This window comes from Ostrea edulis, chromosome 10, assembly GCF_947568905.1.
Source record: "Ostrea edulis chromosome 10, xbOstEdul1.1, whole genome shotgun sequence".
NCBI lineage: Eukaryota > Metazoa > Mollusca > Bivalvia > Ostreida > Ostreidae > Ostrea > Ostrea edulis.
Genome location: NC_079173.1, coordinates 9,269,569 through 9,294,917, shown reverse-complemented (window position 1 = coordinate 9,294,917; position 25,349 = coordinate 9,269,569). Strand labels below are relative to the sequence as shown.

General features: G+C 34.7%; 2 protein-coding genes across 2 annotated transcripts; both read right to left on the bottom strand.

Moving 5' to 3' along the window:
• Positions 1-541: 541 nt before the first annotated feature.
• LOC130046246 (uncharacterized) lies at positions 542-8,267 on the bottom strand. Its single transcript, XM_048899990.2, has 4 exons — positions 7,906-8,267; positions 3,881-4,068; positions 1,734-1,844; positions 542-1,622 (listed from the first exon to the last, which is right to left on the bottom strand). The coding sequence occupies exons 1-4, from the start codon at positions 8,070-8,072 to the stop codon at positions 1,060-1,062; spliced, it is 1,029 nt and encodes a 342-aa protein (XP_048755947.2). The 5' UTR covers positions 8,073-8,267; the 3' UTR covers positions 542-1,059.
• A 12,182-nt stretch (positions 8,268-20,449) lies between these two features.
• LOC125666731 (acetylcholine receptor subunit alpha-like) lies at positions 20,450-21,981 on the bottom strand. The gene has a single exon (XM_048899977.2). It carries the CDS (start codon positions 21,803-21,805, stop codon positions 20,597-20,599), a length of 1,209 nt encoding a protein of 402 aa, XP_048755934.2. The 5' UTR covers positions 21,806-21,981; the 3' UTR covers positions 20,450-20,596.
• Positions 21,982-25,349: the final 3,368 nt, after the last annotated feature.

The following is a 25,349-nucleotide window of genomic DNA, read 5'->3' as shown; positions in this document are numbered from 1 at the left end:
CACAACCCACGCCACCGTCTTTCAGTACTGTCAGTACTTTGATTATTATTCCATTGTCATCAAAATCACGTTTCATGACTTCTCTAGATGGCCGAGCGGTCTAGCGACCAGGTCGCGAGTTCAAACCTGGGTAGGGGCGGAAATTGGTATCCAAATTTGAAATAGTAAATATATATATATATATAGTCACCTCTTACAGCAAGCAAGGGATACTAAGGACCTCTTCTAACCCGGGTCCCAATGAGACAGTAATGTCGTTCTCAAACAGCAATATCCTACTTTCTCACATTATCACCAGTGATATCGGTCTCACAATGGTGCTAATGTGAGAGAAAGTGGGAATAATGGTAGAGAGAAACTTCAAGCTCTCTTTTTCTCTTTTGGTTTAAATTTACGATTTCCTTTCGATTCGCAGTTTACACGACCTATTGTATTTGAATTTATGCATATGATTATAAAGAAACTCAGTTGCTAAGAAATTAATAACCATTTCAAGCACTTTACTATTATATGAAATCAGTAGTGATGTGATCAAATCATGTGAAATCAATGTGATTTTATTTTGCAGGTTACATTTACATGTTTGTGTACATATACTCTTGGTGAATATATATATAATTAAAAAAGAAAGAGTCCATGTCACACATTCCAAATTATTGAAATAATAATGAAGGAAACTATGCAGTTTCAATTACGTAAGAGATGCATGACATCACAATGGACGTATCTAAGATAAACAACTTTACATTCAATTTGTATTCACCTGAAGATGTATGTTAAAATCCTGAGAGCGCTAGTTATTTTGATATACTTTGAAACTGCATATTTTCCTTCATTTTTAATTTGATAATATATATATGATGTATATTTATATAACACATCAGTCTATACATAGTCATGATTAGTTATTTCTATGTTAATAAAATTAGAAAACAACATATGTCACAGTTTATAACATTTTTGAAACTGCAAAAATCTACATGGAAAACGAAAGTTTATTCTTTTGCAATTCATTTCACGAATATTGGGTACAATAAACGTTTTACATTTGTGAAGTTGTTATTTGTGGAAGACAATACCCTCTTGTATTGTGTCAACGTCGTTCTCTCCGACCTTGATCACTTTGAACCCATGTTCCTCTATCTTCTGTTTCCGACGCTCGTATCCCCAACCAACTCCATAACCATTTCCATTTTCACCCAAAGAACTCATTGGAAGGCACGAAAAAAGGCTGAAAGGCATAAAGAATTGTGCTACTTTGTCGTTAGCTTGCTTTTCGGGATAAGAGGACACGGGCGGGTCATACACTGCTCCGTAACCATCTGGTTTGAGAACTCGTTTAAACTCTTTCAAAATATCATCCACACCATACGTATCATGGAGCACATCGTTCATGAGGACGAAATCAAATTTGCCTGTCCATTCTGGTGGAAGTTTCATCCCGCTCATGCAACTATACTGGATGTTCTGTGGGCCACCTGTTGCTAGTGCCTTCTTGGCTTGGTCTATGGAAACTTTGTCTGTGTCGATACCGTATATAGTACATTTGGGGTACAGTTTGGCCACCTCCCTGGTGTGTTTCCCATAACCACATCCAATATCCAACAACATGAAATCCTTCGCTGTCAAACATATTAAAGAATGTCTATGTAATATATATATATAGACTTCAAGTATCCAGACTTGAAATGAAATATATCTGCTGTATAATTTTGTATATAACACTATCAAACCTTTCTTCAGCTCCAGTACAGGGACCAGTAAATTCTTGTTCCAAGTGAGGAAAAATTCTGGCGTGCGGTATTCATCTAACCACTTGAGAAATGGTCCGTAATATTCATATCCTGTGTGAAAACGAAAACAAATTCATATGTATGTGTATGTTCTAAGCAAGTAATTCAATTTCCTAAACCTCTTATGAAAGACGCAAATGAAAGATGAAGACAACGATCAGTGATCAATCTCATAACTCTTATAAGGAATGCAAAATCAAACGTTGGGCAAACACTGACCCCTTGATATACCAGAGGTGGGATCAGGTGCCTAGGAAGAGTAAGCATCCCGTGTCGACCGGTCACAACCACTGACAAGTTATACATCTTGGCCAGTTAAATGGAGTAATCCATAGTTAAGATCAGTGTGCCAAGAACGGCCTAACAATCGGTATGAAACACGTCAGACAGCATTTGTTCCAACAACCGGCAATCAAGATCATTATAACGACCAGAGAATTTGCAAAATGCTGACTTCAAACGAGACCCCTGCAACATCAATTTGCCTGTCAGTGCAGACACCATAAAAGGGTCTATGTCACATAACGTCCTCATTTGTGGATAGTGTACTGGTGTAGAGTATAGAGTTTAACACATAACACACTGTCTAACTATATATATTTACCGTATGTCCTAATTCGCTCCACTTTTAACATTGATTGGCAAGCCTAAAGACCAAAAACATGTAGTCTGCGTTGTAAATACGTTTGTAGATTAGTGTAGTTGTAGTGCTAGATGTATTTATATGTAGGTTTTGTTATTATGCTCTGTTGATATTGGCCACATTATGTAATTCTTTTCGTTTGTCCAGAAGAAGGGACGGGTCGTCCCGAAAATTTGACAATGTGGTTGTTCGTGTCGTTGGTCATTTTAGTGCTTTGTATAATTTTTTGTATTTGACCTTGTATCCATGTTGTGGATCCGACACTCTGAGGTATCGGGTGTTGTTGGAACTTTAGTGATTATATATATATATATATATATATATATATATATATATATATCCAAATTGTTGTTTATTTTAAATAGCAGTGTCCGCTACAAGATATTAAAAGAAATTAATAAATGTACTGTTTATTTTATTTCTTTATATATATATATATATATATATATATATATATATATATATACATATACATATACATATATATATTCGGTATTTCACGTATTGTAATTTGACTGAAGGAAGGACACTATTTAAATATGTAAATAGCATACATGTATGTATACAACATACCTTCATATACTATTTTATATTGTATCTGTATAATACTGCTGTCTGTATATATGTTTTCAGGACCACAATGTAAACTAGTTTTAAAGTAATTGTACTATCCTGTTTAAATAAAGGACATTATTATTACACACATTCAACGATGGGGACATGGCAGTGTGCCACACTTCGGAATATGACAATGATATCGGGACCTTGATAAATTCTGACTTTCCTGATATGATCTATGATCAGTTCTCCCTTCGTCTATTTCAAAACAACCTCTAGTTGTATGTAATACTTCCCCTACTTTACGTGAACCTCTAATAATGAAGTAGTCGAAATATTTGGCCTTGCACCAGCTTTGTTCACAATTAACGAGGCATGCCAAAATCGTAAACAAATTGAATATTGTGAACTAAAATGAAAGATGATATTTGTTTGTTCGTAATTTCAATGGTTAGGAGTTTTAACGTCAACCTAAGTAGAAATAAAAGCTTTACAAACTGCTGTGATTATGAAATTCGAAAACTGATTCACTAAATATCCGTGTTATGGAAATCAAAATAAGAATCAGAGTAGCAATGTTTAAAAATGATCCCAATGTAGATATGAATGATCTAAATGTATTACTACTATTTTGTCAGAAATATCTTTGCTTGACCAACAATTAAACTGACTGAGATTTGAACTGAGGGAGGTAAAAGAGTGCTACAGAACAATGTTAATTCCCTATATCATCTTTCAGTCATAAATAAAAAAAAAATAGACTGTCTGAGATTTTAACTGGGGAACAAAATTGATGCTCATGCGATACACATACTCCAAAAGAATTGGTTTCAATGCATTTGAAAATATACTGCACATTTTGCTGTGTAAATCAACTCAAACAAACCATTTGGTCCATCTTTTTTCATAACATTTTCCAGTTTTGGAAATAGCTCATAGAGAATTGGAATGGCGGTGGAGGTGTGACCCAATTGTCGCAATACAACTTCCTCGTACGGAAGTGAGTATTTTCCGTCCTCATGAAGTTTGACGATTCCTGCTCCTATCATCCCACCCAACCATTCTTGTATGTATCTGTCGGAAAGAAAACGTTATGATAACTGAATAAAGTGTTTTATTATACCTCAATATGAGAATCCTATGCAACACGTAATCTGATTGGTTTAGACAGACATGTGCCAGGGTTGACAAAACTTCACATCTCCCTCTCAGACATCATATCTCCCCATCATATTTACGCCTTGGGCAGCCTCGTGCACTTTCCATCAATTTAAGTGACGTCACAATAAGTCCGAGTCATTGTACTTTCATAGTTAGAAAGGCAAAAAATATGTGGGTCTCTGATACACAGTTCAATTGCCAGGTTTTAGTTGATACAAAAAAAAAACAAGCAAGTAAATCAACATTCAAGGAAAATGGAAATCCAAAAACTGGTTATCTTTTCACTGTATTTCGTTGTTTGTATCATCTACCGTAATACGTTGACGGCACGGTTTTACCGTTAGGGCGATCTCAGCTACATACAATAGATGAGCGGACTCCAATTTCAAATACATGTTTGTAGTCTTCCTTTGTTTCGGTATAATAAACAATTTATTGCATGAATGATCGGGAGATATGAAGATTTATTCACCCACAAAAACTTTATTATACCTCAGTATGAGAATTCTATGCAACGCGTAATCCGATTGGTCTAAACAGTCACATGCAAGGGATGATAAAAATTCATATCTTCCTCTCAAACTTCCGCCAGAGTTCGTTTGCTTACAAACCAAACTCTTCCATTTAGGCATTATGGGATAGCGATTTCTTAAACAGCGTATACTGTGTGACGTCACTGTAGAATGACGAAAAAACATAACGTCAAACGTAAACAACTTTCAAAACAAGAGCGTAAACAGCAAGTTCATTTCTTTACACTATAATTTGAACAGAGTCTCCCTACGTTTTAATGATCTTTTGATCATTTTATGTTTAAAATAAAATCCATACTTTTATATTAATGCTCTTAATGTTAATATCTTCAAACTTTTAACTACGAACTACTTCTTTAGTGTTATTTGCCCGCGTGATAATCGCGGACTCACAATATACAAATCTGTATATTGTACTGCGTCACATAGGAGAGGTCTATTCGTAGGTGACGTAATGAGGCCTCGACGGGGAGTTTGATCTCCCTCTCAAACATCATATATCCCTATCATATTTACCCCTTGGGCAGCTTCGTGCATTTTCCGTTAATTTAACGTCAAGGTAGACGGAGGTGTATTGTGACGTCACAATAAGGTCGAGTTATTGTACTTTCATGGTTTGAAAAGCATAAAATACACAGTTAAATCGCCTGATTTTGGTTGATATAAAAACATGCAAGTAAATCAGCATTCAAGGAGAATGGAAATACAAAAACTGGTTATCATTCTACTGTATTTCGCTGTTTGTACCTTATACCGTAATACGTTGACGGAGCGGTGTTACCGTTAGGGCGATCTCAGCTACATACATGTACAATGTATATATGAGCGGACTCCAATTTCATATGCACTTTTGTAGTCTTGCTTTGTTTCGGGCGTTGCCCTCGGGGAATATGATTTTTCGTGGGTGAATAAATCGTTATATCTCCCTCACTATCATGCAAAAAATGTATAAAATACACTTCACGCATGAAATATAACAGAAACATCACCGATTTCCCATACCGGAAACAGAGAAGAGACTGTTTTACGCGTTAGTACAGGTACAATAATGAATTTCATTATCATTACCAAAGTGGAATTATTTAGATCCAATTTAAAAGCAAATTAATTAATATTTATATTTTTGGAGGTATCCTTTAGTTAACTATAATACTAGATGCACCATGACCATCATGTGTGATGTTATAATATTTGATCATGATTATCATTAAGTTCCCTTGACATTACGTTTTCCTTCTTAATTATGTTTCTTGTCTTGGAAAACAAATCCAGGTGATATCACGGTTTGTGTCCGTACCCTGTCCATGGTGAAAATATTTACGCATATTTCAGCTTGTCCGGAAATTTTTGAATTTATGTCAGGTATGTTTACATAATATGCTTTATCATGCATGGTTGAAAGAAAAGTACTGGGATTGCTGCTACGCTTATTATAAATATTAAATGATTATTGAATTATGAAACAATGGCTATATCGTTTTCCATATTGCTTGTGTTGTGTATTCTGGAAATAGAAAGTTAAGTTGATACTGAAATATTTCACGTTTTATCCATGCAACATCACAGTCTGTCGCAGTTTTAAGTGACCTGGATATTTTAAAAATATTGGCTATGAGTAATTCCGTTACGTAATCTCTGTGTTGGGAAAAGCATGTCCCATTGTTAAACGCAAGCCAATGGAAAAATATTGAGACGGGTTGTGCAGAGGTCTTACGGCGTCTTGCATAAGTCATGTGACTCGAACGGAAAACAGCCCAAACTTTGGATTTTTAACGAATTCTCTCGTATAAACGAGTTATCATTAGGTCCGCTCGCTATGAGTACAACACGATATCAGTAATTATCAACATTTCTTAGCAAAAATAATGTTTTCAGTGAGTTTTAATATCAGTCGTGCATATAATACATTGAGATGTATCATACCGCTGGGCTAATGTAAACAACACACATAGTGCAACGGTGTATTACGTTGTATACATCCGGAAATCGAGTTTAGAATCAGTGCTAATTCATGCTGAATTTACACTTGATATAATTTGTAATTTTGGCAGTGCTAATTCATGCTGAGTTTACCTGATATAATTTGTAATTTTGGCAGTGCTAATTCATGCTGAATTTACCTGATATAATTTGTAATTTTGGAAGTGCTAATTCATGCTGAATTTACCTGATATAATTTGTAATCTTGGCAGTGCTAATTCATGCTGAATTTACCTGATATAATTTGTAATTTTGGAAGTGCTAATTCATGCTGAATTTACCTGATATAATTTGTAATCTTGGCAGTGCTAATTCATGCTGAATTTACCTGATATAATTTGTAATTTCGTCGGTGCTAATTCACGCTGAATTTACATTTTGTACCTGATATAATTTGTAATTTTGGAAGTGCTAATTCATGCTGAATTTACTTGATATAATTTGTAATTTCGTCGGTGCTAATTCATACTGAATTTACATTTTGTACCTGATATAATTTGTAAAGAAGTTTATAATCCAGAATCAGCAAAATCAGACTTTATAACGGACACAAAAACATAACTTTCAAATGCAGCACCCAAACCTCCAAAAATCAAGAAAAGTCTACCTTTCACAGATGTAACTAACACTCTTAATAACAGTCTGGATGATTTTCAGTTATACGGTAAGCTATTTAATATCATTATCTGAACCTGTTTTTACTGCAAGTCACCGGGGGAAAAATGTTTACTTTTGCATAGCAACCAGGATGTGGGTCGCGTGACATGCGCATTGCGTAAACTTCCGGGGACCGGCAAAGTAAATTCTACCCTAAAACATATCAAAGAAACGAAACGAATCAAGTTAAAAAAAAAAAAACAAGAGAGAAATCATTAAGTCCGATATCAATATAGTGCATTGTATACATATATTTACTGACAATATTACGATCTGTCGCAGACGTACGGTTGGCATGAGACTTTATCGTGGTTTTTAAACTATGCAAAAATTTTCGCACGATAATGTTACGATAAAAAAAAATGCTTCGTATGTTTATGAGCGGTCCGAGGTTGAAATAAGTCTCCAACTACTATTGCAACACCTCAATGTTTTATTTTCAAGATACCCACAGTTTATAGGGTACTGTATCACATACTGGGGATTAACATTACTGTTTAAGCAATTTGTATGGGTACGCAAAAATAATTTATCGGGGAAAATGGGACAACGTGCTAGCAGTTTTTAAGGTTCAACTTACCGTAACTTTTTCCCTGACTTTTGACTGAGTTCCTCTGCCGTGCAGGGTTGTTTTGTTTTTATAAAGGCATCAATTATCCCTGTTTTGTAACCAAAACTAAACGCCAGTATACTCAGTCCGTCTCTCACCATCTGCTTCAGATCTCGGGGAGTTGAAGGAGACGCCATTGCAGCTGTCTAGACAAGAACCACTGCAAATCTACTGTCACAGAAAATGGGTGTCCAGAATAGGACACACTCACTGGGTGTGACGAATGCATGCACCAACTTAATTTTTAACTCTATTTAGATCAGCTAGATATATATATAGTGCACCAACACTACACACGAGTGAACAAGGGCTGCATTTAACAACACTTGATACAAACAAAAATAAATTTCTACTGTCTTCCCATCGTGTACATGTACAGGAAAGGGTGATAAAGAACTATGGAAATTAATTACAGGTGACCAATAGCCTGTTCCTTATTATTATCATTATTCATTAGTAGTAGTAGTAGTAGTAGTAGTAGTAATAGTAATAGTAGTAGTAGTAGTAGTAATAGTAGTAGTAGTAATAATAATAGTAGTAGTAATAGTAGTAGTAGTAGTAATAGTAGTAGTAGTAGTAGTAGCAGTAGTATCATGATCATTTATTATTATACATTTATATAGCGCTTTATCTAATCAACTAAGCTACCCTAATATGAACTGTGTACATAAACACCGAATTACAAATTAAAGGGTTGATGAGGACACATTGAATCGTCTTTCATCATACATTTTAGTACGAATGTGTGGCTTTAGAAGGAAACAATACTCCACAGATCATGGTGTTTACTAATAATGATAATAATCATAATGAAAATAATTAATAATACTGATGATTATAAAGCACAGGTACATCATGACATACTGGACATATTAGGGTTATTTGATATAGAAAGTATGTATATTTTAGTTTTCATTTATTGTGTTTTAGACTATAATTAAGTTTGACATTTAATAAAAGTTTTAGCACATGTACAGCTGTAGGTACTGTCTGATTAGGATTTTTAATGTAGAAAATAGTCACATGTTATACATTTAAATTTTCATTAATAATATTTCAACCTACATGCATAATTAAGTTTGATATTGTCGTAGTGTAAAGCAACAAACCAAAACAAGCCAGAAACCATTACTTTTAAAATAAAAAAAATTGCAATCTAAAAATGATAACAGTTATTGCTTATGACAAATCAATAGAGGCTTGTTCATCCTTCATGGACGTGATTGAAAAGGAAAAAAATGGGAATAGTCCATGTGTAACACACTAAGCAATACATTGTATTGCATGGAAACATTTTCCTTCTCATATATAGATAATTATTACACATTTCATCATAAACACATACACACAAAGCATGCTTACTCCTCCTAGCACCTGATCCCACCTCTGGTATATCCAGGGGACCTTGTTTGCCTTCCTCTCTATTTTGTATTGTTTATAGGAGCTATGAGATGGATCACTGTTCGTTATCTTCATCTTTCATGTACATGTATTATTAGCACTGCCAGAAAGTTACAATGAATTGAAAAACCAAACCTTTATTCACTTAAGCATCAAAGCACTGGAACTTATAACTCTAGATCACTGTTCGTTATCTTCACCTTGCATGAAGAAGATGGGAGAACATCTGCGTAGTCCATCACTTGAACATCTCCCTGACGAAGTCTGTCCGTCAGTTGTTGAATACAGGTGTCCATCTATCTGTATTTCCTCATTTGTGGATGGATTACTCCACAAGCCTTCTACCGCATTCGTAGTTGTGGATGGACTCATCAATGTCGAAATGGCTCAAGTTCGTTAGATGACCTTCTACCCAAGTATCTGTGACAAAGACCTTGAAATATAGGACATATTGGACATCATCTTCATCGTCTCATAGAGTCTAAAACCATACAGCTCAGGGCTCAGGGGGACACAAGGCTGCTCTTCTCACAAGACGATGGAAGTTGTCTTCTCGCCAAACACACATTGCGTATCCACAAGATATCACAGTTTCTCCAAATGTACAGTGATTTGAACATATTTTATTGCATCAATGCATATTATACAAACGGTTTGATCACAAGTTCTTTCAACGTACGGGGTTCTCACCGTGTGGTTAAAAAAAACTCTAGATTGAAGTCCTTAGGAGGTTTTGATGAACTTCATTTCGAGCGGTGATCTCAAAAATGCACAATCGTTGGGTAACAAAATAAATGATGATACAGATATTGAATGGTATGAGACATTATTTTTATATTTTACTGCACGTGTTTCTGGTTCTATCAGAAAAAGAAGCTTATTTTTTGTTATTGTATATTTTCAATTAATTTATCAAGGTTTATTGCTTAATTGCTTCATTTCCTGAATCTAGCTTTATAAGATCATTATTTTGTCTTTTAAAAGACTTCAGCATATCACATATCAATTTTTTTTTAAAATTAAGATTAACTTGAATTTTCTTAAATGAAATTGATGATTATAGCAAAAATAAATATCAATATCCTTATTGACAAATGTAGTTCGCGAAATTAGAATATCATATGTACAGAGCAGAAAGAGTTTAAGTTGTTTAATAACGAAAATGAAGTTGTTGCATCTAAATGTAAGAACAAGATTGCCAATGTTTGATACATACATTGAGAATATAGCAAACCACGGAAGTGAAGCAAATGAATTACAGAGTATTCACTCCAAGTTTCATAATAAAAAAAAAATTAGATGTCAAGAAAAGCACTGTATCTATGATGGTAAATATTACGGATCGGGACGGAAACCATTACACTGAACCAAGAACTGCAGAATGTTGAAATATTGGTTTTAATCCAACAAAGTCATGATTATATATAAATAATGCCTATCAAAGGTAAAGATAACAAACATTGGTCAATTTTATAACTCCTATATGGAATACAAAATAAATCAGAAATGTTGAGTGTATGTGAGTTGGATACTTTTTCTTGCTGGTTGTCGTACATGCATATAAAAGAGTTCATCAATACTACATATGAAATTGGAAAGAACTTTTTAACAAGTTTTTTTTGTTTTGTTTTAGGTGAAACGAAGGTAAATTGTATGTTCATACAAGAAGACCATGGTTATTTTCAAACTTTACATCAATGTAATCTGTACAAGTATTTCAATGATAGTTTCAAACGACAACTTTATCTCAGAAATATATGAAACAAAACCAGTGTCAGAAATATATGTACACTCCATCAGTAAATACCGCGTATATCTATTCATCAGCTAAAAGTTGAGAGCAAAGATTTTATGATATTCCATGAAATGAAAGACCGTAAATTATGTTCTTTGTCACAGATTGAAGATGAGTTTCATTGTATGCTGATGTGTCCATTTCATGATGAAGTAAGGAATAGATAAATACTCAATCATTGCTATAAAAACCCCTCTGTCTTTAAACTTGTCAACAACAAAATTTACAGAGCTATGTAAATTGGGAAAATATATATCAAGTCTTCAAAATATAATATTGAAAGGTGAAGATAACGAACAATGATCAATCTCATAAATCCTATCAGCAATACAAAATAGAGAGCTAAGCAAACACGGACCCCTGGATACACCAGAGGTGGGATCAGGTGCCTAGGAGGAGTAATCATCCCTTGTCGACCGGTCACACCCGCCATGAGCCCAATATCTTGATTAGGTAAACGGAGTTATCCATAGTCAAAGTCAGTGTGCCACGAACGGTCTAACAATCGGTATGAAACACTTCAGATAGCATTTGACCCAATTATAAGTTGTATTGGCAAACTAGATCGTTATAACGACCATATAATTTCGAAATGCTGACTTTAAACGAGGCTGTTGAAACCCCTTGTATCATAAACTTGTTTGTCAGTAGCCTGTCTTGATTTCAAAACTGACCATACACAAAACAAGTTCTTATTAAATTATCGTCACTATTGTTATTGTGTATCTTTAATCATACTAGAGCTTAAATATTCTGTATTATTGACGGCTCCATACAATAGAAAATATTAATGTTACAATTTCACTATTCCGCATAGTCTTCTTTATCATGTCTTGCTTTATATATTAAACATATTATTGTACAAATTATTTCATGTATATACGTTAGATCTATGATCTAAATGGTTCCTAGTAATAAACAATTCAATACAATAAACATGTACATTAAGGATTATTTCCTGAAGAGACATTATTTGTCGAAATGTGCATCTGGTGCATCAAAATTGGTACCGTATAAGTTTTACATTATGACCCCTGGGTCGAGGCCTCTGCTGGTGGAATGTTAGTCCCTGAGAGTCTCTACAGCCCAGTAGCTAAGTACTTCGTTACTAGATTGAAAATACGGATGTATATTTCATTGCTGTGATAAAATTAAGAAATCCATTTCAAAATTAAGGATTATCTCCCTCATGCATAGCTCTTATCCTTAGACAAATTTGACTCCACGTTTTTGGCACTCTGTTTTCCCTATAATAGCTTTAGCAAGTTTATAGTTATTTCGGATTTCAAACATTTTGGTTGAACATCACTAAAGAGACATCTGGTGCATCAAAATTGGTACCTTTTAAGTTTTACATTGATATTGCAACGTCATGTACCCGGCCGATAACTACAGGCACAAATACACTGTAAATAGCTGTAAATAGATAATACTTAGGTGCGAAAATCACAATTTTGGCCAAGTGGAGACAACAATTTCAGAAGTTTATCCAAGTGGGTATAAACCTAAGGGACTTGTAAATTTCCTGTGATCTTCAAAAGTTGAAATATATTACCCCTCTCTAAAAAATTCGTGGAAATCAAATACAATCCATGCGATAAACTGTATTCATTTATCTATCAAAACAAATTTAATTTTTATTTTCATCATTTTTGAAAAACGTTTGTAGCAAGTGTCGCTAAATACAGGTATGTAAATTCAGTTCTACTGTCTAGACATAATTAGACAAGAAATAAAATACAATATAATCACTACGTCACAATATAATCACTACGTCAGTCAAGTAGTTATCCAGACCGGGAAAAGATGATTAATTATAAAACTATAAATAAATTATAAAACTATAAATAGATTATGAAATTATGAATGGATTATGAAATTATGAATAGGTTAAAAAACTATAAATAGATTATAAAATTGTAAATGAATTATAAAATTGCTGCCCAGCTTCGTCCCGCAAAATCGAAAGACCATTTTAACAAGTGATTGGAATTCTGTAAAACCATGAATACCGTGGTTGTATATATTTAGCTGGCTTTTTATACCCGTATTTTCTGAAGAAAGTTCTGTATGTTTGTTGTTACCCTGGTCCGTCTGTCTGTCACACTTTCTTCTTCCTCTTTTATTTCAAGCAGTAACCATTCTATCATTTAGAATATGGTAAGTGGTGTCTTGTAAAGGTGCAGTAAAGTTTCGGATTTTCAATTTTACTCGAGAAGGGGGTGCAAAAGGGGGTGAAAACGATTTTACGCAATAGCCAAATCATCTTTTGGAAGATGATTAGTTGGGTCCTTTATAGATGTGCAACAAGATGTAGCATTCATTTTCACCCAGGGACCCAAATTGGGGTCGGAAAACGACGTTTAATTCTAAAAGAAAAAAAATCTAGTTCCCAGAACTCTTCTTATATTTCACGCAGTAGCCAAGATGACAAGCGGTGTCCTGTAGATGTGCAATAATTGATCATGCTCTCCTCACTCCCTGCAGGTGTGCAGTATGTTGATATGAGGGTCCTAGATTATATTGCATTTCTGTGTCGCTTAGCATTAATATATTTTCATGTAAACAACCACCTTTGCTTAGTCATGCAGATTTTATCGGTAACGAAGACAACCAACCTGCAGATAAGTTCCGCAATGAACTCTGCAATCGTTCCAGGTCAAATCTTTTCTTCTAGATTACGTAAGCTATTCACACAACAGCTATATCAAGTGTCGATCTTACTAAGCATAATTTTGTTCATCCAGCCAAATCTTCTTTATCCCCTATCCTGAGAATCATCTTTGAATCGATCTCAATGCATAATATCTATAAATCTATCAATTCTTCACCCGGTGCTTCAAATGTTTTGAATGGGACTAATTATTTTCTTTCAAGCATGACAGAATTATTGTTTTAAAAAATTGAGTGTCTTATGATCGTATGATCAGCGTAAGATCAGGTTTTTAATCGACGCAGGCTACTGACTAACAAGTTGATATTACGGAGGTTTCAACAGTCTCGTTTAAAGTCAGCATTTCGCAAATTCTATGGTCGTTATAATGATCTAGTTTGCCAATACAACCAATCATTGGGTCACATGCCTCTGGAGTGCTTCATGCCAATTGTTAGTCCGTTCTTGACACGATGATTTTGACTACGGGTTACACCATTTACCTGACTAATATATAGGGTTCATTGCACCTGATGCCACCTCTGGTATGTCGAGGGGTCCATGTTAGTCCAACTCTCTATTTGTTGCTTATAGGAGTTTTGAGATTGATGATAGTTCGTTATCTTCACCTGTTATCCATAATGCGCATAACTTTATGGTAACCAGAAAACTGGAATTATGAGATGGAAGGGCAATGATTAAAGCCGGGGAGAACCATAGACTCGTTTTCACCGGAATAAACAACCGGTTCGAGTAGATTTTAAAACGATTAATCACCTGTCTGGTTTAACTTAAGATATTTTTTCTCCTTCGGTAAAGTCGTTTCAACTGTCGTATCTAGTATCACATTTTAAAATCACATACATGTATACATAGTGTACTAAATTTTTAACTGATAGAGAAGACTTGTTATAATTAACGTTAATCATTGACACGGAAGTAATCGTATGTAAATTCGGGAACATGATATATAAAATTCCCATACTGTTCGTTAAATACGAATGTCCAAACTAGAAATAGTATACCCTAAAATCAAACTTACGAAGAAATAGCTAATTTGCCAGGAATTCCATGGATCATAATTTCTGACATCAAAATCCATGTACTTACATTTTTAAGTTCCCCTGTTTCCAATTAATATTGATGACCTAATTTTTTTTTTTATTAAATGTTCTATATTTCTGCCTGATTTTTGCGCGAATAGGCCAATCCTAAACATGAGTTATCTTTCCTTGCTCCAGAACCTAGTGCGCTTGTGTAAGCTAGTTTAAGACTTCCGTGTAGTATATTCGAGAAACCTCATTATCAACAGATTAGGTAATAGCATACTATATGTGTGCAAGGTGAAGATAACGAACAGTGATCAATCTCATAACTCCTACAAGCAATACAAAATAGATAGTTGGGCAAACACGGACCCCTGGACACACCAGAGGTGGGATCAGGTGCCTAGGAGGAGTAAGCATCCCCTGTTGACCGGTCACACCCGCCGTGAGCCCCATATCCTGATCAGGTAAACGGAGTTATCCGCAGTCAAAATCAGTGTGCCAAGAACGGCTTAACAATCGGTATGAAACACGTCAGACAGCATTTGACCCAATGTGAGGTTGTATTGACGAACTAGATCGTTATAACGACCATAGAATTTGCGAAATGCTGACTTCAATCGAGACTGTTGAAATCCCTGTACCATCAACTTGTTTGTCAGTAGCTTACCTCGATTTAAAAGATGTGTATGTTTTGCAGGAAAAAAACATGAACGAATTAAATGTGTACAATATTAGAACTAAATTGCACTGAAGTGTTTTCTTTCGCTTATCTAGAGAACTTTAACGTAAAAGTACAAGAAACGTTGCGAAATTGTGACTAACAGCCATTTATAGCTATTCGTGACTCTGTGTCTGATTGCTGCGGAATCCTGTCTCTGCACCTACATGTAGCTCACATTTGTACCCGGACATTGTGCTACATATATGTATAATGTACCATGTCCTGATATTATTAAGGCTACCTGCTACTGATGAACACATAACCATTAGTCAATTTAAAGAATCTGCATGTTTTCTAAATCTCATAAACATGTCTACGCCTGAAACTCAGCCGAATATATAACTTCCTAACTAGTAACTCGTTTTGATAATTTTAATATATAATTCAGTGCCGAATCCAAGATTTCCGAAAATGGGAGGACACATGTGAAAGTCAAGTACTAGTCAAAATACTCAACCATTTTGGGTGACAAATCTTGAGTTTTACTTATATTTTTTAAAATGTTTGGCAATAAATGGGGGTCCCTTTAAGGTAGCTCACTAGACTAAGGTTTATATTCTGTATGACACCACGTCACAAGATGGCGATTTAAATGTTTTGTGAAATTATTTGTATCGATCTATCTGTTTGTCTATCATCGTAGCTCAGTGGTTAAAGCATTGGGCTGGTGAACTGCAGTTCTCGAGTTCAAATACTGCAGTCTTTTATTCCTGTGTTGAAATAATTCTTTTCAAAATCATATTTTATCCAAATTTGTATAGTGTTTGCCTTTTTGGTATATATATTTATTGTATATCATCATATCTTTTCTAATTGAATTAATTCGTACTGATTTGAGAAACTATTTCTGGGTGTAGTGATTGCAAATATCTGTCATGATACGATACGTGTCCACACAATCACACATCTCAAGAATAAAAGAGGAAATGTACAGAGACGTCAAAAGCAAGAAAAGGATTCAAACTTACTTATCCCCAAAAGTGGCACCTCCCCCACCCAACATCCCCCAACTCCCTGGACCACACCTATGAAAAATAATCTATATCGATCGAGCAGTGTATTGCTTATAGGAGTTATGAGATTGATCACTGTGTTCGTTATCTTCACCTTTCACCTAATATATGTAAGATGATTTTGATTTAATTATCTATTTTACTGTATTTTAAACATATAAACAATCCCGGTTTCATGCTGCACATGTACAAATGATTTGCACACAGAGTGGACACGTCCAGTTACTTTGAAGAGACTTACCCAAACTTTGAAATCTGGTTTATTTTTAAAGATTCCGTTGGTAGTGATGGAATAACTTTAGTTTGGTTTTTTGGTGGGGTTTTTTTTTTTTTTTTTTACAATTTTGGTGGGTACCACGATATGCAAGATGACACACGTGTAGACCCAATCTTTGAGCTGACGAGCTGACACTACTTGCACCTTTTGGGAATCACTAGTTTTGTTCTGACTTACAAAAGTCAGAAATAATGTTGTAAGTTGTTATTGGAGAGAGATATTGGAGAGATATCTATTTTGTATTGCTTGTACGAGTTATGAGATTGATCACTATTCGTTATCTTCACCTTTCATGTAGAAAATGTGAATGTAACATTTCCAATTCGATTTTTAAAATTCTTCCTTTATTTATTCTATCACACCCCTAACTCGATCAAGAAGTTCTTTTTTGTTTCCATGACCATTTTCTTACCGTCTCGTAGAAAAGATTTCGACTGTTTAATTGACCGGTTGTCGATTTAGGCATTGATACTCAAAATAAGAACACAAACAAATCATAAATTTTGTCTGATTATGTGACTACCCTGAAGGTGTCATTTGCACAATGTTAGAATAAACAGGCCTATCACTCTAATGTAAAAATCCCTTCCAGCGTATGAATACATTTTCATTGCTTAAACACACTTTAAAGGGGCATTGATACGATTTAAACTAAACATTTTGAATTTTTATTTTTCCATTTTTATTGTTTACAATGCTTAACTAAAGTATTTCTAATGCTCAACCAAAATTTGAATATCAGTTGTTGAGTTACAAGCGAGATACAGCACTCGCAATTCTTTGAAATGTAAACAAGGCTCGTGCAATGCTTTTGTTTCCAAAAAGATGGCTTACTGAAAATAGCATGTTTTTAAAAAAAATGAGATGTGCCAAACACTAAAAAATATTTAATTGTATTCAGAATTAACTTGTGAATTGAAAAAACAATCTGCTTTTACTTGTATATTTAACCTATGTGAACACAAACATGACACGAACCTTGTTTACATAACAAGGAATTGTGAGCTCTGTATCTTTCATGTAACTTGAGAACTGATATTCAAATATTTGCTAATCATTAGAAATACCTTAGTTAAACATTGACATTAACAAGATGTGTTTGTGAAACACAAATGCCCCCGATAATGGCCAATTCCAACGATGGCCAAGGTCACAAGGGCAAATATCTTGGTACCAGTAGAAAGATCTTGTCAAAAGAAAAGCTCATGTACAATATGAAAGCTCTAATATTTACCATTTACAAGTTATGACCAATGGTAAAAAAAATTAAAGTAGGTCAAATGTCAAGGTCAAAAGCTTCAATACCAACGGAAAGATCTTGTAACAAGGAATACTCATGTGAAATATCAAAGATCTATCTCTTACTGCTCAAAAGTTATTAGTAAGGTTAAAGTTTTCAAAACGTAGGTCAAACGTCAAGGTCAAGGGTAAAAAATGTTGGTACCCACGGAAAGGTCTTGTCACAAGGAATACTCATGTGAAATATCAAAGCTCTATCACTTATTGTTCAAAAGTTATTAGCAAGGTTAAAGTTTCAGACAGAATGACAGAATTACAGAATGACAGACAGGACAAAAACAATATGCCCCCCGATCTTCGATCTCGGGGGCATAAAAATGCAAATATATGAAAACTTTCGGCTCAAATCGTGTCCATGTCCCATTAATACAGCGTCACCAAATTATTTTGAGTTTTTGTACAGCGATGGTTGATGATATCCAAATTTATAATCGAATAGATTTACGACCTCACTGAACTAATATGCATGCAAGGTGAAGATAACGAACAGTGATCAATCTCATAACTCCTACAAGCAATACAAAATAGATAGTTGGGCAAACACGGACCCCTGGACACACCAGAGGTGGGATCAGGTGCCTAGGAGGAGTAAGCATCCCCTGTTGACCGGTCACACCCGCCGTGAGCCCCATATCCTGATCAGGTAAACGGAGTTATCCGCATGAACATTCATACATGAAATTAATGAATTTGTTAACTTGAAATATTCCCGATCGACCGCACCTATGCTAACAAAGACTCGAATTGATGACTCATTCATGTTTCAGTTTTTGATATAAAAATTAATGTACATATATACGTATAAATAGAGGCAGGCTACTGCCAACAAAGTTGATGGAACACAGGGATTTCAAAAGTCTTCTTTAAAATCTGCATTTCGCAAATTCTATGGTCGTTATAACGATCTAGCTTGCCAATACAGCCTATCATTGGGTTCAATGCTGTCAGACGATTTTCATACCGATTGTTGAACCGTTCTTGGTACACTGATTTTGATTACGGATAACTCCGTTTACTTGAACAAGATATAGAATTCACGGCTGGTGTGACCAGTCGACAGGGGGTACTTACTCCTCCTAGGCACCTGATCCCACCTCTGGTGTATCCAGGGGTCCGATTTTGCCCAACTCTCTAATTTGTATTGCATATTCATCACTGTTCATTATTTTCGCCTTCTTAAAGTTGTCTTTATTAATTGGCCAAGAAACCTTTTATACGACTACTTCGGGTTGATTAAAGACGTCTTTACAAATCTTATTTTTGTTTGGAGAATATGTTTATCAAATTCAAGAATTTATAACAGTTAAGTTAGTTCCAAGTCTTAACGCCTTGTGTCTTAGATTGCGAAATTGAAATATGTGTCCAGGGATACAAATATTAACAATATTTTAAAAGAAATAATAAAGGTAAAATCATGTATATCTATATATTTTTCATAACAAACATCCTTCCGAAACAACATGTAGAACAGTACAACATTTAACTTTGGATACAACAGAGATACAAAATAAAGAAAGTTTATCTGGAGGGATCTTTTTGCAGTATCTCCGAGTCCAAGAAGGAACTTACTGCAGCTTGCGCAATACAAAATATAAGTTCCAAAAGACAATGCACAGATCTTTCAGAACTCCATCTTAATTTGGAGTGCCGTGCACAAACAATTAAGTAACAGTTACATAATATATTTGTTAAGTATCAAACTTGCACATCCACAGTTCTAGCACATTGCACGGTTGTGCTAAAACATTACAAAATCTCAAATTTAGATATTCTCATGCACGATTTGCTGGTCATAGTTTTATCTGTAACTTTGTTGTATCACAATTTCAATGAAAATATAAAGGTATTTAATTTCAATTCATTTATCGTAAATATTATCCACTTTAAGAAAATTCAAATCATTTTATTATCATAAACGAAAATGTTAACAAAAACAGTTGTTTTCGAAAATGTCCTCTACATTGCAGAACTATCGAATTATTTTCCCACTCTAACTATCGAATAGATAGTTAACAATTGTAGGACCTATTGATAACAACACTGTTGTACCATTAGGACGATTTCTGATTTGACAATATCCGGTTCACGAATTTTTGCACACTAGAAAATAGATGGCAAATAGTGACTTGTGAAAATTGTAGACAACCAAAATAAATAATCCACAGTTTTACACAGAACATCTGAAGCAATCTTTAACGAATTACACCGTTTATGCTTCAACATATAGTGTGTCACTGTGTTATGTCATTAATATGAATTTAACGAGGACCCTGTCTTCACGTCAAGTGACAAGCAGTGATCAACATCATAAATCCTATAAAGAATGCAATCTCAAGAAAAGGATCTAAATGTCTGCTTAAAGTTTAACCATATTTCAAAGGTTCAAAAAAGTGAAACAGATATACATTCAATATATAAAGCAAATGATGTTACAGATCCTGACACACAAAAGTTTAAGAAAATACCAAAGATAAGTAAATTATACCCGTAATCGATATCTGAGATATAAATATAAGAAAGCACATCACATCGAAGCATTTTCCAACTTCAATCCAAATGACTTCGTCATCCACAACTGGCTCAGATTTGGATTCCATAGGCTCTACTGTATCTATAACGTTTCTTTTCCGCTGACAACACTTCGCTTTCCTCCGACAACATTTGACGAGGCGAACAATGGACCGAGGAACTGGTTTATCACATGGACAGCTTTGAATCCGCAAACTGAGGATAACAAATAAAATGAGTATCGCTCCACTCACTACGCATGCAACAAGCATGTAACTTAGAATAGATACATTAGGTTCTGAAGCTTCGGGTAGCTTGTCCTGAATTATCGTCAAATAGACAACGATAGAGAGGAGGATTGTGGTAGAAAATCCCAGTCTTTCACCAGACTCCGGTGGAAGAAGAAAAACGAAAGCCAAGAGAAACTGAATTGCGTTTATCGGTAACAGTAGACTTACAACGTAATAAGCTGTTCTTCGCTTCAGATAAAAACCAACAATGATTTCCTCATAACCGTACATGTTCATCTTCTTGTGAGTTGTGGAGTCCGTGATATCCCATATGCCGTTTTCAGAATATAATGTTAAGATAACATGCATCGTTTGAAAATTCAAAAATACTTCATGCGGTTGATAACCCCAAATGAAGAATTTTAAGGTGCAAAATTGTGTATCAAAGGGATATTTGGTAACATCAGCATCACATATAACCTCCGAAACCTGGAGGGCATACCATGAACAGAGTCCAGAATAAAGAATATGAATGTTTACCAGATCACTGCCGAGTCCTTTGATCTCTTTATAAGGATTGACATTAATGAGATTCGGAAGCCACATCCTGTTCTGTGGGATCACAGTCATATTTGTCTGGTTGTAAGAAGCAGGACTCCAGGAAAGCCTTTCGTCGTACCAGTCAATTTCAAAAACACCAGTGATGGTAAATTTTCCTATGTTTAAATCAAACTCGTTGATAGAGAATAAATAAAAAGACGCGTTTATATTCAACGGATGTGTTCTGTCAATTCCTGGACGTAAGTCCTTGTTATATCCAGTCAGCAAAGCCGTGTGTAGATTATCTTCATCTGTTAAAGTATATGCACACGCCAGGCTTGCAATGATACATTTTCTGAGTATTAATAAATAGAAAAATTCCATTTTGAAATTTCTCAAGTTAAATATTAATCAATCTTTTCTTCTGCGTTCACAAAGTATATCATAATCTAGTGTACTGTCCTGACAATAAATTAGTTCAAACCGCTAATGCCACAATATCCATCCTTAAAGCTGGGTGATCTGCCAGTTATGGATTGCAAATTTCCCAAAAACGAAGGTGTTCTGAGGTGATGTTTAGTTGGAAGTTTGAACAGAGTTCAGACAGCGATGTCAAGTAACAATTTCTAATTAAAAAAAATGATGCAGTAAACAATTACCCATAAATGTATCGATTTATCCTCATCACGATCCTATTCACCTGAATTCCAGAAATATATCTAACAATCTCTTGTGAATACACTTAGGTCCAACTTTCTCTTCGTAAACATTCATATAGAACCTTGGAACCAAAATAATAGATTGCACTATTTCTTAATTGTTTGCAAATATTTGTTTCTCCTTGACAAAGAACGATTCAGCAAATAAGACTATTTACGTAGGAAAAGTAAGAAATCAATTGTTCGTTAAAGTTGTAATGAATATTGAATTAATATGTTATCGGAGAACGATAATTTCAAAATGACAATGATTTTATACGGTTTCTTAAATAACCAAGATTTAATTAAAATCTTAAAACGCATTCTTTTAACAAGAGTACAAACATTCATATCTTTACAATAATTAGAATAAAATTGATCACTCTCGCCAGGTGTATAATATTTCAACAGTACATAGAATTCACATCTTTGACATAGTGATGTTACCTCGTATAATATTTCAAGAGTACATAAAATGCACTACTATTCTGTTCGTTATCTTCACCTTGCATTCAATCAAAAGATCGATGTCGGATAAAAATCTAAATTCAAATAGTTAGGGGGCGGGGGATAAAATATTCATCAAGTTTCTTTTCGACATCGATTACACTTTTGTGGAACAAGAAAAAAGACAAGCAACTGTTAAAAACCACATGATATTGCACTTTGATGAACACTTTCATTTGTGAATAAACATTAAAAAGGTTATACAAAGTGTTTTTTACAATCGTATGTTTTTAGTTTCAACCTTCCTCATATTTAGTTTTGTTGGGGGAATGTTGGTGAAAACTATGTTTTAGTTTTATTTATCAGACATTGAACGTTTGATCTCACCCCTCACACAGTGATGTGGCCTTGTATGATATAATGTACTACTTTAACATAGTGATGTGGCCTCGTATAATAGTTCATCTTTTAATTTACATACATGTGTTACACTACAAATAATAGATAACAGTTTTTACAATGCACTGTCTGTTTCATTTGTTGCAATTTCCATGGGCACTAATTGTGCTCCTTTGTTAGCTGACCTGTTTTATATTCCTATGAAGCAGAATTTATTCAATAACTTCTACGTGAGAAGAAAAAACCCCTTGCCGTGGCCTTCAATTTGACATTTAGATATATCGACATTTTATCTATAAATAATAATAATTTTCATGCATATGACGATTCAATATATCCCTGTGAACTCGAAATAAAAGATACCACAGGCTCGTCCACTTCTGTTTCATACTTAGATATTCTATTGAAAGTAGATATTAACGGCAAACTAACAACTTAACTTTATAACAAACGGGATGATTTCAGCTTCTTCATCGTCAACTTCCCATATTTATGTAGCAATATTCCATTATCACCCGCATATGGTGTTTATATCTCTCAACTTTTTCTATACACAAGAGTTTGCTCTGCGCTTGGTCAGTTTTTAAGTTGAGGCAGGCTAGTTGATGGCGTAAGGGTTTCAACGGTCTCGTTTAAAGTCAGCATATCGCAAATTCTATGGTCGTTATAACGATCTAGTTTCCAATACAACTTATAATTGGGTCAAATGCTATCTGAAGTGTTTCATACCGATTGTTAGACCGTTCGTGACACACTGACTTTGACTATGGATAACTCCGTTTACCTAATCAAGATATAGGGCTCATGGCGGGTGTGACCGGTCGACAAGGGATGCTTATTCCTCCTAGGCATCTGATCCCACCTCTGGTGTATCCAGGGGTCCGTGTTTGCTTAGCTCTATATTTTGTATTGCTGATAGGATTTATGAGATTGATCATTGTTCGTTATCTTCACCTTTCAATATTATATTTTGAAGACTTGATATATATTTTCCCAATTTACATAGCTCTGTAAATTTTGTTGTTGACAAGTTTAAAGACAGAGGGGTTTTTATAGCAATGCTTGAGTATTTATCTTTTCCTTACTTCATCATGAAATGGGCACATCAGCATACAATGAAACTCATCTTCAATCTGTGACAAAGAACATAATTTACGGTCTTTCATTTCATGGAATATCATAAAATCTTTGCTCTCAACCTTTAGCTGATGAATAGATATACGAGGTATTTACTGATGGAGTGTACATATATTTCTGACACTGGTTTTGTTTCATATATTTCTGAGATGAAGTTATTGTTTGAAACTATCATTGAAATACTTGTACAGATTACATTGATGTAAAGTTTGAAAATAACCATGGTCTTCTTGTATGAACATACAATTTACCTTCGTTTCACCTAAAACAAAACAAAAAAAACTTGTTAAAAAGTTCTTTCCAAATAGAGGTAGGCTACTGCCAACAAAGTTGATGGAACACAGGAGTTTCAAAAGTCTTCTTTAAAATCTGCATATCGCAAATATCGCAAATTCTATGGTCGTTATAACGATCTAGTTTCCAATACAACCTATCATAGGTTCCAATGCAGTCTGACATGTTTCATACCGATTTTTAGGCCGTTCTTGGCACACTGATTTGACTACAGATCAAGATAAAGAGCTCACGGCGGGTGTGACCGCTCGGCAGGGATGCATACTCCTCCTAGGCACCTGATCCCATCTCTGGTATATCCAGGGGTCCGTGTTTGATCAACTCTCTATTTTGTATTGCTTATGGGATTTATGAGATTGATCACTGTTCGTTATCTTCACCTTTCATTTGGATGTTTTATTTAGCATAGAATATATAGGGAGGAGATCACGTGATACGGGCAGTGAATGGACGGAAAATTTACCTGTCCGTGTTTTTGATCATTTTCTTTGTCAAAATCAGATATTTACCTGGATCATTTTGACTTAGAGTGTTCCTAAAGGTAAAAGGTAACTATACTTTTTGCTTTTTGCAATTTTTCTAGTAGCAGAAAACTTTTTGAAGCAGATTTCTACCTAGTGACTCAAGTGAGTAGATACTCACATTTGTGTTATTACAAACTATGGCGATGGCAGTGCCAGCTCAGATGTTGAAACCAGTGTTCTTGAAGAATAGTGAAATACAAAATGATAGAAATAATAAAATCTCTGACTTTGAGATTGCAGTACAATTGTCAAAAAAGATCGATGATGTAAAATGCATTCAATTAGACAGAGACCTGTGGCGGATCTATGTGGATTCTTTGAGCAGTAGATCTAAACTGGTCACCGAAGGATTTGATCTTAGAAGTAGGAACGTACAGGTATATGCAAACAATCCGTTTTCAACAGGTACCGGCAATCCAAATGAGCAGG